Below are 12,815 nucleotides of genomic sequence, written 5' to 3' on the forward strand. Positions count from 1 at the left end.
GAACACTCCCAGTTATTTGTTTCATCAAACAGATAGAAAAGCACTGGATTCCCTAGAAAGGTTCTGCAATTGACCATTCATTAACTCCTGGGGGCCTCATGTCAGGTTCTGTGCACGCGTCGACACCTACTGTGTGCCGGGTAAAGTGTACGTTCCCTGGTGTCCCTGGATAAGACAGGCCAGGCAAGCTTTCTCAGCCTTCTTGGACTTTATAGTCTAGTCCCGGAGACTTAACAATAAGCAAGTAGCGATACGTTTTATGAAGACAAGAATAGCGATGAGATGGAAACTCAGGGGTGCATGAGTGGGGGCTGCTTTAGATTAGCTGCCAGGGGAGTCCCCTGCAGAAACAATGCGTGTAGCGGAGGAAACAGCAGGTGCCCAGGCCCTGAGGCTGGAGAAAGGGCGCTCTGTGTTGAAGGGGCAGGAGGAAAGCCCCGCCCCAGAGCTTAGTGAATGAGGATGAACTTTACCTTCGAAGACACTGGGAGGCCTGACGCAGGGTAACAGACCAGATTTAGGTTTGAAAAGGCTCCCTCTGGCTGCCATGCGGAGAATACACCCTGGGCGTGGGTGGATGTGGGGAGACAGGGAAGGAGGTGCAGCCACCGCCCGGAGAGCTGATGGGTACTTCCTCCAGAGGTGCGGCAGAGTAGGTGCGAGCATGATGGAGTTCAGGACAAATTCTGGACGTGGTTGCATAGTATTTCCTAACGCAGGGGTAGCATGCTTTATTACCATTCCTCCTAGCGGTTTGGGTAATTTTGTTTCCTCTCACTTAAGTGTTGTAGTCAGTCATCTGGTACATGCACTTTCCTTGCCTTCTGGCGCCGGTATCTCGATGGGACAGATTTCCACAGGGAGCAATGCAGGGTCAAAGGGCATGGATACTTTTCAAAACGTGCTTCTTTCTCTGTCGCCCAGGCTGGAATGCAGTGGTGCGATCATAGTTCACTGCAGCCTCCAAATCCTGGGCTCAAGTGATCCTCCCACCTCAGCCTCCCAGCAGCTGAGACTACAGGTATACTTCACCACCTCCAGCAAACATTTTTCTTTTCTTTCTTTCTTTTTCTTTTTCTTTTTTTTTTTTTTTTTTTTTTTGTAGAGACAGGGGTGTCGCTATATTGTACAGGCTGGTCTGGAAATCCTGGCCTTAAGTGATTCTCTCACCTCAGCCTTCTAAAGTGCTGGGATTACAGGCGTAAACCACCATGCCTAGTTTATTTTAAATATTGCTAGATTTTGGGCCAGGCGTGGTGGCTCATGCCTGTAATCCCAGCACTTTGGAAGGGCCAGGTGCACACATCACCTGAGGTCAGGAGTTTGAGACCAGCCTAGCCAACATGGTGAAACTTCATCTCTACTAAAAATACAAAAAATTAGCTGGGTGTGGTGGCACACACTTGTAGTCCCAGCTACTCGGGAGGCTGAGGCAGGAGAATCACTTGAACTTGGGAGGCAGAGGTTGCAGTGAGCAGATATCGCACCACTACACTCCAGCCTGGGCAACAGAGCAAGACTCCGTCTCAGAAAAAAAAATAATAATAAATAAATATTGCTGGATTTTTTCTAAGGGCTGTGGCAACTTACATATTCTCTAACAATGTGTGAAGGTGCTCTTTTCCTTATATTTTCAGCACTGGCTATGGCCATGATTCTTAATTTTTCCAAATCTGTTGGGTAAGAAGTAGAACTGAATTATTTCTTTGCTTTTTTCCTGCCCACTTTCTAGGGTGTGCGCATGTTTTCAGGTATCTACCAGCCATGCAGATGCAGTTTTGTCTCAAAATAAATAAATAAATAAAAGCTAAATGACATTGGCCAGGCAATGGTGCTCTTGTTTTTTTGTGTTTTTTTTTTTTTTTTTTTTAATCCTAGGTATATACCCAAGAGAATGGAAAATATGCATCCACACAAAAACCTGTATATAAATGTTCACAGCAGCTCTATTCACAATAGCCAAAAGATGGAAACAAATAAAAATGTGGTCTATCCATACACTGGGGTATTATCCAGCCATAGGAAGGAATGAAATACTTCAGGAGCTCAAGACCAGCCTGGGCAACATAGCAAGAGCTGGCTGTACTGAAAATTGTAGCCCAGTATGGTGGAGTGTGCCTGTAGTCCCAGCTATTTGGGAGGTAGAAGGATTACTTGAACCCAGGAGATGGAGGCTTCAGTGAACTAGGATTGCACCACTGCACTCCAGCCTGAATGACAGAGTAAGATCCTTTCAAAAAAACAACCAACAAACCAGGCGCGGTGGCTCACCCCTGTAATCCCAGCACTTTGGGAGGCGGAGGCGGGTGGATCACAAGGACAAGAGATCAAGACCATCCTGGCCAACATCGTGAAACCCCATCTCTACTTAAAATATAAAAATTAGCTGGGTGTGGTGGCACGTGCCTGTAGTCCCGGCTACTCAGGAGGCTGAAGCAAGAGAATCGCTTGAACCCGGGAGGCGGAGGTTGCAGTGAGCCAAGGTTGCCCCAATGCAGTCCAGCCTGGTAACAGAGTGAGACTCTGTCTCAAAAAAACAAACAAGGAGCGGAGCAGCGGGCAGGAGGGCGGATGGACCGACTGACGGTAGGGATGGCAGGCGAGCAAGATGGCACAGATGCAGGGCACCTGGAGGAAAGTCTGTTACTTTTTTTTTTTTTTTTTTTGAGACGGAGTCTCGCGCTGTCGCCCAGGCTGGAGTGCAGTGGCCGGATCTCAGCTCACTGCAAGCTCCGCCTCCCGGGTTCACGCCATTCTCCTGCCTCAGCCTCCCGAGTAGCTGGGACTACAGGCGCCCGCCACCTCGCCCGGCTAGTTTTTTGTATTTTTTAGTAGAGACGGGGTTTCACCGTGTTAGCCAGGATGGTCTCGATCTCCTGACCTCGTGATCCGCCCGTCTCGGCCTCCCAAAGTGCTGGGATTACAGGCTTGAGCCACCGCGCCCGGCCAAGTCTGTTACTATTACGACGGGGATGTTGGAAATTACTGCTACGGACAAGCCACCCAGTGAAGCCTCACCGAATCCGCATGACTCATAATTTGCTGCTCAACTATGGTCTCTACCGAAAAATGGGAATCCATCGCCCTCACAAAGCCAATGCTGAGGAGATGACATGCAGTCACAGCAATGACTACATTAAATTCTTGCACTCCACCCGTCCAGATAACATGTCGGAGTACAGCAAGCAGATGCAGAGATTCAACATTGGTGAGGACTGTCTGGTATTCGATGGCCTGTTTGAGTTCTGTCAGTTGTCTACTGGTGGTTCTGTGGCAAGTGCTGTGAAACTTAATAAGCAGCAGACGGACATTGCTGTGAGTTGGGCTGGGGGCCTGCACCATGCAAAGAAGTCTGAGGCATCTGGCTTCTGTGACGTCAATGATGTCGTCTTGGCCATCCTGGAACTGCTAAAGTATCACCAGAGGGTGCTGTGTATTGACATTGATATTCACCATGGCGACGGTGTGGAAGAGGCCTTCTATACCACAGACCGGGTCATGACTGTGTCCTTTCATAAGTATGGAGAGTACTTCCCAGGAACTGGGGACCTATGGGATATCGGGGCTGGCAAAGGCAAGTATTATGCTGTTAACTACCCGCTCCGAGACGGGATTGAGGACGAGTCCTGTGAGATCATTTTCAAGCCGGTCATGTCCAAAGTAATGGAGATGTTCCAGCCTAGTGGGGTGGCCTTACAGTGTGGCTCAGACTCCCTATCTGGGGATCGGTTAGGTTGCTTCAGTCTAACCATCAAAGGGCACGCCAAGTGTGTGGAACTTGTCAAGAGCTTTAACCTGCCTATGCTGATGCTGGGAGGTGGTGGTTACACCATTTATAATGTTGCCCGGTGCTGGACATACGAGACAGCTGTGGCCCTGGATACGGAGATCCCTAATGAGCTTCCGTACGACGACTACTTTGAATACTTTGGACCAGATTTCAAGCTCCACATCAGTCCTTCCAATATGACTAACCAGAGCACCAATGAGTACCCGGAGAAGATCAAACAGTGACTGTTTGAGAACCTTAGAGTGCTGCCGCATGCACCCGAGGTCCAAATGCAGGCGATTCCTGAGGACAAAATCCCTGAGGAGAGCGGCGACGAGGACGAAGAAGACCCTGAGCAGCGCATCTCGATCTGCTCCTCTGACAAACGAACTGCCTGTGAGGAAGAGTTCTCCGATTCTGAAGAGGAGGGAGAGGGGGGCCGCAAGAACTCTTCCAACTTCAAAAAAGCCAAGAGAGTCAAAACAGAGGATGAAAAAGAGAAAGACCCAGAGGAGAAGAAAGAAGTCACAGAAGAGGAGAAAACCAAGGAGGAGAAGCCAGAAGCCAAAGGGGTCAAGGAGGAGGTCAAGTTGGCCTGAACAGACCTCTCCAGCTCTGGCTTCCTGCCGAGTCCCTCACCTTTCTCCCCCAACCCGTCAGAGTTTATATTTTCTTTCTTTCTTTTTTTTTTTTGAGACGGAGTCTCGCTCTGTGGCCCAGGCTGGAGTGCCGTGGCCGGATCTCAGCTCACCGCAAGCTCCACCTCCCGAGTTTACGCCATTCTCCTGCCTCAGCCTCCCGAGTAGCTGGGACTACAGGTGCCCGCCACCTCGCCCAGCTAGCTTTTTGTATTTTTTTAGTAGAGACGGGGTTTCACCGGGTTAGCCAGGATGGTCTCGATCTCCTGACCTCGTGATCTGCCCGTCTCGGCCTCCCAAAGTGCTGGGATTACAGGCTTGAGCCACCACGTCCGGCCTTCTTCCCCAGTTCTTAACTTTGAACCATAAAGGGTGCCAGGTCTGGGTGAAAGGGATACTTTTATGCAACCATAAGACAAAATCCTGAAATGCCAAGTGCCCGCTTAATAGCTTTGGAAAGGTGCCCTTATTGAACATTCTAGAAGGGGTAGCTGGGTCTTCAAGGATTTCTTGTTCTTTCCAGGCTCCTAAGGTAACATCAGCCTGTTTTCATACCTTCCCACTGGCCTCAAGTGAGCCAAGAAACGCTGCCGGCCCGGTCTTCTCCTAATTCTGCAGGTGGAGGTGCTAGTCTAGTTTCCTTTTTGAGATACGATTTTCATTTTTGTGAGCCTCTTTGTAATAAAATGGTACATTTCTAAAAAAAAAAACAAACAAAAAAACAACAACAAAAAAGGCAACAAGAGATAAATGTCCAGAAAGCGCAAATCCAGAGACAGAAAGTGAATTCGTGGGGCCTGGAGCTGGGGGAACTGGGAGAAATGGGGCAGACTGCTGATGGGTACGGGGTATCTTTTTAGGGCTAGAAAAATGCTCTGGAATCAGGTCATGGTAATGGTTGCACAACTGTGATATACTAAAAGCAACTGTATACCTTCAAATGGTGAATTTTATGGTATGTTAATTACTACATAACATTTTTTAAAAAGCATCACCTAATTACAACTGTGGACGCTTGGCTGTGGAGTGCGATGAGGAGGCAGGGACGTCCCTAAGGAGGCTGCCCCAGCACCTGAGACAGCGGCGGGAATGATGGCTTCCGCTTTCATCTCAGAATTGCCAGCCCATATGCAGTGGGATTTCAGGAAAGCTGGAGGTCAGTACTTTTGAGTGGGAAACAGCTCAATTCTACATGTTAGTGAGGAATTCAGGTCTTCCTCAATCACTGGGTGGGTTAAGCAAACGTGTCTGCAGGGCCCTGGCTCACGGCCCTGCCTTGGGCTCCTGGGGAGGAACCTGGAGGGAGAAGGGCCGGGCTGCCATCTTGGCTATGGGGCAGGTGGGGAGAGGGAGCTGCTCGGGCTTCGAGAGCAGCCAGGGAGGTAAGTAAACCCAGCGAGGAGAGGCCTCCCTAGAGCAGATGGCAGTACTGGGAAGGCAGGTCGGCCACCAGGCCGCGTCCCGCGACAGCACACTCGCCACCTGGGTGTCCTTCCCCAAGCGTATTCCACAAAATAATCTGGGTGCAAGGAACATTTTATTCCATAACTGTCTCCACCAAAGCCGCAGAAGCAAAGCCAGGAGCGGAATCCATCCTGCGAGCGCTGGGCTCTGGGGAGACGTCCGGGCCCTCACCATGGAGGACAGAAGGGCAGGGGCCTCCCGACTCCTTGGTCCTGTCTGGGGTGCTCCTGTCTCTCTTGCTGGGGGACCTACCCCTCCCACCTCGGCCACAGAAGAACAAGGGAGACAAACTGAGGGTTCTGCAGTCCCCATTCAAGGCCGGCAGAATAGTCCTGTGGCCCCAGCCTAGCTAGGCCCATCCTCTGCGGCATGGCAACGGTGACCAAGCACGGCCAAGGTCAGCTCTGCTCCCTGCCGTCTGAGAGCTGACCACAGGCAGACGAGATGCTCGCTCCCCGCAGCCGTAACACAGGAAAGGTGCCGGCGTCCACCCTCCCAAGAAGGCGTGGAGCCTGGGGTCCCCGAGCCGGGCCCCTCAAGGTCAACGCACAGCTCGGTGGCTCACCTAACATCTGGGACGGCTGTGAGGCCAGGGCTGGGCGGACCTCCCTGACTCTAGAAGGAAGAATTGCAGAAAGGATGAGCCCTCCACGTGCCTCCTTGGCCTTCTGGTAGGGCAGCGGGGAAGGGACTGCAGAGACCTCCGGCCCTGCTGCTCCACGGCAGACTAATGTAGTCCAAAGAGCACACTGAACAGAACAGCGTCCAGCACGTGAGATGAAATCATCATCCACCATGTAATAATCAGTTCAAAAAGTCACCCCCAGGCCAGACGGCACGGGCAGCAGCACGCTTCATACAGTATCGAGTTCTCATGGACGAGGTTCCCAGGGCTTGACCTGCTTCCCGAGAGCAGGCCATGAAGCCCACGCCAGGCAGTCATGGTCGCAGGGTGACAGGCTGCTGCCAGCCCTCCAGTCTTCGGCCCTCCAGCCAGGTGTCCGGTCAGTGGTCAGTTGTGGGGGGCCAGGCTTTCTCGATATCGGGGTGCATGGCCTGTGGAAGCCACTCACAGTACTCGGCCAGCAGGTCTGCAGGAGAGGGAAGGAGGATAGTGTCAGGGTGACCCTGGGCCCAGGGACTCTCCTGAGGTGGCAGGAAGCTGGCCAGCAGCCATGGGGCCAGATCCTTCTGCCAAGCCAGGGCTGACTGTGCACAAAGCACAAAGCCCCTGCTTCGGTGACCCCATCCTGTCCACTCCCATCCCCTGGCCCTGGTCAAACTCACATTTGGGGTTTTTCTTCCAAGCGGCCAGCAAGGCTTCACGGCAGTCAGCCTTCTCTGCAACCAGGGCTCGCAGGAGGCTCTCCGTCCGGGGCTGCAGCCTGTGGGGCAGGGATGCAGGTTGGTGGCAGGCAGCCAGGGCACAGACCAGCTGCTGCTGGGGGCCTGAAAACAGGGCAGGCATCACCACCCTACCGGCCCCACCCCGCAGGGTAAAGAGCTGGCTGGGCATGGTGACATGCACCTGTAGCCCCAGTTACTCGGGAAGCTGAAGTAGGAGGATCCCTTGAGCCCGGGAGTTGGAGGCTGCAGTGAGCCATGATTATACCACTGCACTCCAGCCTGGGTGACAGAGCAAGACCTTGTCTCAAAAACAAACAAATTGGCTGGGCGTGGTGGCTCACGCCTGTAATCCCAGCACTTTGGGAGGCTGAGGCAGGTGGATCACCTGAGGCCAGGAGTTCGAGACCAGCTTGGCTAACATGGTGAAACCCTATCTCTACTAAAAATCCAAAAATATTTGCCGGGCATGGTGGCGGGTGCCTGTAATCCCAGCTACTCAGGAGGCTGAGGCAGGAGAATCACTTGAACCCGGGAGGCAGAGGCTGCAGTGAGCCGAGATTGTGCCATTGTACTCTAGCCTGGGCAACAAGAACAAAACTCTGTCTCAAACAAACAAGCAAACAAAACTCAAAAGCAAAAAAACCAAAATTCTCTAGACAGGCCTTCTAAAAAATACATAATAATAATAAAATAAAAGAGAAAGCAAAGGGTCCCCTTCCCCTAATCATCCTGGGACAGAAGGCTCTAGATCCCACCTCCTCCCATCCACCCTGGCTGCCTCTGGCCCACATTCCTTGCCCACCAAGGCTGCTCCGTGCATGCAACTTGTCTCATCTAGAACCTTCCTCCAGATTTGTGCCCTGCTCCGGCCCTGCCTCCTCTGAATCTGCCCAGTGAGGCTCTCCTCGACCAGCCCAGTCGCACTCCACCCCAAGCCCATTGAGGCCTCACTCATGTCCTGCTCTGTCCCTCTGGGGCCGAGCGACACCACTGTAGGACAGAGACCGTGTCTGTATCCCAGCCCCGAGAACATGCCTGGGACAGGGCCGCACTGGAAAACGTGAGCTGGGTGACTGACGCTGCTCCTGACAGCCCAGCAGCAGGTGCTGTGCAACACACCCCATCTTGAGTCCCTGGCACCTGCCTGCACCTTCAGGTCTGCCTCCAGTGCTCCAAGCCCCTGCACCACAGGCTCCGCCAGTCCCAGGAAGGGGGAGGTGTCTGTGGGTCTGGACCACAGGCAGGAGGAGAGCAGGAGGAGGTGGAGGGCAAGGGTGAGCCCTGAAGCAGAGGTGGTGGGCGGGATGGGGCAGGGGTCTGCTCAGCTGGAAGTCCCTAGGGCCAGGATGCCTCTCACTGACACCGGGCAACTCTCAGGAAGCAGCCCAGTGTCTCCCCTACCCCAGATTCATGCCCACCAAGAACATCAGCGTGTGACCTTATATGGAAAGAGGGTCATTGCAAATGTCATGAGTTAAGGAGAGGTCACCCTGGAGTAGGGTGGACCCTGAATCCAATGACTGGTGTCCTTATAAGGAGAGAGCACAGGGAGGGAGACTAGAGACACACAGAGAGACGGCCACATGAAGATGGAGGCAGAGACTGCCGTGATGTGGCCACAAGCCCAGGAGGCCAGCGGAGGCAAGAGGGACCCTCCCCGAAAGCCGATGCACAGAGCGTGGCCCTGCAGCCTTCAGACCTGAGCACACGCTTCGGATCTTTTAAGCCTCCCCGTGTGTGGTGCTCTGTCCCAGCGGCCCTGGGGAGGTCATTCAGGCCTCCACCCCTCCTGCCCACTGCAAGCAGTACCTGGCCCACGTCTTCAGCATGGTGCTGGGGCTGGACAGCAGACAGCTCTGGTATGAGGCCAGCTTGCGGAAGACCTGATGAGAGACCACAGGAAGGGGTGAGGCTGCTGCTGCCCACGGTACCTGAGATGAGGGCCTGGAGCCGCTGTGCCACCTACCTGTCCTTCCAGCAGGAACCGGGCAAAGTGCTTGTAGCGGTCAATGCCCTCTGGAAAATCCACCTCGATGGCGGGGAGCGGCCAGCCCACGCGATCTGGAGGGCAGGAGTCAGTGAGCCAGGACCCTCTTGTAGCTGACCGCCTGAGTCCCATCCCTCCCCCACCCAAGACACACACAGCCAGGGGCAGGGGACAGGGCCATGCGTCCGAGAAGCCCACGGCTGTGGGAGGCTCAGGTTGCCTGGGACACTGCCCCAACTCACAGAACACGCTGGCTCGGTGACACAGCACCCGCCCCCGCTCGGGGCAGTAGGTAGGGGCTGGCTCCTCCAGGGGCTTGTCAAACTGGCAGTAAGAGGGAAGCAGGGCCGGGATCCACTGGACCTCCACGCTAGAGACGCCTGGGGGCCGGGGGAGGAAGCTGGGGTTACAGCGGCACCCTCTGTGGGAGGGGCTCCCATGCCTCTGCCCCAGGGTCCCAGCCACACCCCCATCACAGCCACCATCGGGGGACAAGGGGCTGTCCCCAGGCCTCAGCACCTTTCATGTACATCTTGGTGGTCTCCATGATTTCCTGGTAGACCACAAACTCGGGGAGCTCTTTGAAAAGGACGGAGCTGGGGTGGATGAAGACAGGGTCGTCGAGGAGAGGGGTCTGCAGAGAATGGAGGTGATGTGGTCAGTAAGGAACCCAAGCCCAGGGTCTCTGCATACTCTCAACCCAGGAGACTCTGAATATCCACTCCAGCCACAAAAGTGGGAGAGTGTTCCATCTGCCAGGAAACGCGGCCCATCTGCACACCGGAGTCTGATCTAGCCATGAAAAGGAAGGAAGTGCCAGGTGCGGTGGCTCATGCCTATAATCTAACACTCTGGGAGGCCAAAGCAGGTGGATCATCTGAGGTCAAGAGTTCGAGACCAGCCTGGCTGGTTTCACCATGTTGATGAAACCCTATTTCTACTAAAAATACAAAAAATTAGCTGGGTGTGGTGGCGCACACCTGTAATCCCAGCTACTCGGGAGGCTGAGGTAGGAGAATTGCTTGAACCTGGGAGGTGGAGGTTGCAGTGAGCCAAGATCATGCCATTGCACTCCCAGCTTGGGCAACAAGAGCAAAACTCCATCTCAGAAAATAAAAAAAAAAAAAAGGAAGCACCCACGCCCACCATGGCATGGATGGGGCTTGAAAGCATCACACTAAGTGAAAGAGGCCAGACACGGGCCGGGCGCGGTGGCTCAAGCCTGTAATCCCAGCACTTTGGGAGGCCGAGGCGGGCGGATCACAAGGTCAGGAGATCGAGACCACAGTGAAACCCCGTCTCTACTAAAAATACAAAAAAAAATTAGCCGGGCGCGGTGGCGGGCGCCTGTAGTCCTAGCTACTCAGGAGGCTGAGGCAGGAGAATGGCGTGAACCCAGGAGGCGGAGCTTGCAGTGAGCCGAGATCGCGCCACTGCACTCCAGCCTGGGCAACAGCGTGAGACTCCGTCTCAAAAAAAAAAAAAAAAAAAGAGGCCAGACACGAAAAGCCATGTATGTTAAGATTCCACTCATGCCACATGTCCAGTACAGGCAGATCCACCGACGGAAAGCAGGATCATGAAAACGGTGGTGAAGGGGAACTGGGGACTCATAGCTTACAGGTGTGGGGTTTCTTTGTTGGGTAATAAAAATGTTCTAAAGTTAACTATGCTAATGGTTGCAAAACTCTGTGAAAATACTAAAAACCACTGAATTGAACACTTTAAATGGGTTTAAATGCAGGCCAGATGCAGTGGGTCACATCTGTAATCCCAACAGTTTGGCAGCCCAAGGTGGAAGGATTGCTAGAGGCCAGGAGTTCAAGACCAGCCTGGGTAACACTGCCTGTAAGCCCAGCATTTTGGGAGGCTGAGGCAGGCAGATCATTTGAGGCCAGGAGTTTGAGACCAGCCTGGCCAAAATGATGAAACCCCTTCTCTAGTAAAAACACAAAAATTAGCTGGCTGTGGTGGCACGTGCCTGTAATCCCAGCTACTTGGGAGGCAGAGGCAGGAAAATGGCTGGAACCCAGGAGATGGAGGTTGCAGTGAGCTGAGTTCGTGCCACTACATTCTAATCTGGGCAACAGAGTGAGGCTCTGTCTCAAAAAACAAAACAACAACAACAAAATTAGTCCCAACTACTCAGGAGGCTGAGGCAAGAACGTTGTTTGTGCCTGGGAATTTGAGGCTCCAGTGAGCTATGATTGTGCCACTGCACTCTATCCTGGGCAGCAGAGCGAGACCCCGTTTCTAAGAAAAACAGAAAACCCAAAAAGAGTTTAAATGCTGTGTGAGGGGCCGGGCGCGGTGGCTCAAGCCTGTAATCCCAGCACTTTGGGAGGCCGAGACGGGCGGATCACGAGGTCAGGAGATCGAGACCATCCTGGCGAACATGGTGAAACCCCGTCTCTACTAAAAAATACAAAAAACTAGCCGGGCGAGGTGGCGGGCGCCTGTAGTCCCAGTTATTTGGGAGGCTGAGCCAGGAGAATGGCGTAAACCCAGGAGGCGGAGCTTGCAGTGAGCTGAGATCCGGCCACTGCACTCCAGCCTGGGCGACAGAGCTAGACTCCATCTCAAAAAAAAAATAAATAAATAAATAAATAAATGCTGTGTGAATTCTATCTCCATTAAACTGTTATTAAAAAAAAAAAGTTGGGAGTGAGAAACTAACCAAGGAAGATGTGATTCTACTGCAAGCCCCACTTGTTCCTCGGTGGGGACCCACAACTGAGGGGGACAGGCCTCCCCAAGACCCCGAGGACCCAGCCTGCCTGCCCCTCACCAGGTGCCCCGACCGTGCCCCAAGCTACCCTGGCAGAGAGACGGTGGGGGCCCCACCTTGTAGGCATTCCTCCACTTGTCCTCCAGCAGCTCCTCGCTCTGGACCCTGCGGGCCAGGTGGTCCCCCAGGCCGGCCGTCACGATCTGTCGCAGGTAGGTTACCTGGCTCTCGGTGGGCGGCTGCATCTTGGGATCCACGAAGAGCTCAGCCTCTGGGCACACGGCATTGACTGAGGGGAGATCCAAGAGTGAGGATGGTGGTGGCGAGGCCTGGGGCCAGCTCTGCCCTGACCTCCTAGAAAGTCCCAACCATGTTCAGTGCTTTAGCCTCAGCCACTCCCCAGAGGCCACCGGCAGGACCCAAAGCCCCCAGCAGGCAGGACTGCAGCCGCCCCCCAGCCCCTCCTTCTCCCTTGGGACAAAGCCTCATATCCTGCCTGGTCAGCAGAGCATTCTGCTAGGAGACGGCCCTCCCCCAACACCCAGGTGGCCTCAGACTCAGTTCTGGTCCATGATGTGAAGAAGGAAGTTGCGGCTGGAATTCCTGGGAACGTTCAATACAGGAAAAGGACAGCCGGCGGGTGCCCTGGCCTTGTCCTTCCCTTCTCCTGCCCGGAAGGCAGGGGCGACCAAGCCTCCAACTACCTCCTCAGCCCATGAGGTGACCTTAGGATGGAAGGCACAGAGAATGGCAGGAGGATGGCAGCAGAGAAATGCCCTGGGCTGCTGACTCAGTGGCTTCTCCTCCTTGCAACAATAAAGGTCTAATGTCACCAAGCCACTGTAACCAGTGCTATCTAGAGGCTGACTGCAATTCTGAGCT

The 12,815-nt window shown here is 53.9% G+C and overlaps 3 protein-coding genes and 1 pseudogene across 11 annotated transcripts in view; 2 read left to right on the top strand and 2 right to left on the bottom strand.

The window, feature by feature from the left end:
• Positions 1–12,815, top strand: part of TMEM132B (transmembrane protein 132B) — a 1,306,862-nt gene that overhangs the window by 579,261 nt on the left and 714,786 nt on the right. The window lies entirely within an intron of this gene.
• The window catches only part of UBC (ubiquitin C), a 187,168-nt gene that overhangs the window by 20,492 nt on the left and 153,861 nt on the right, over positions 1–12,815 (bottom strand). The window lies entirely within an intron of this gene.
• Positions 2,942–4,456, top strand: LOC126930670 (histone deacetylase 1-like; annotated as a pseudogene). Its single transcript, XR_007717648.1, has one exon. The product of XR_007717648.1 is annotated as a histone deacetylase 1-like (transcript).
• DHX37 (DEAH-box helicase 37) overlaps positions 5,926–12,815 on the bottom strand; it is a 45,590-nt gene continuing 38,700 nt past the window's right edge. The window contains exons 21-27 of the mRNA XM_050747882.1: positions 12,050–12,222; positions 9,725–9,839; positions 9,448–9,585; positions 9,185–9,279; positions 9,028–9,101; positions 7,159–7,256; positions 5,926–6,962 (exon numbers count right to left, since the gene is read on the bottom strand). Coding sequence (XP_050603839.1) covers positions 6,877–6,962; positions 7,159–7,256; positions 9,028–9,101; positions 9,185–9,279; positions 9,448–9,585; positions 9,725–9,839; positions 12,050–12,222 — 779 coding nt within the window. The 3' untranslated portion in view covers positions 5,926–6,876. The remainder of the gene's footprint in view (positions 6,963–7,158; positions 7,257–9,027; positions 9,102–9,184; positions 9,280–9,447; positions 9,586–9,724; positions 9,840–12,049; positions 12,223–12,815) is intronic.

This window comes from Macaca thibetana, chromosome 11 (genome assembly GCF_024542745.1).
Source record: "Macaca thibetana thibetana isolate TM-01 chromosome 11, ASM2454274v1, whole genome shotgun sequence".
NCBI classification, from domain to species: domain Eukaryota; kingdom Metazoa; phylum Chordata; class Mammalia; order Primates; family Cercopithecidae; genus Macaca; species Macaca thibetana.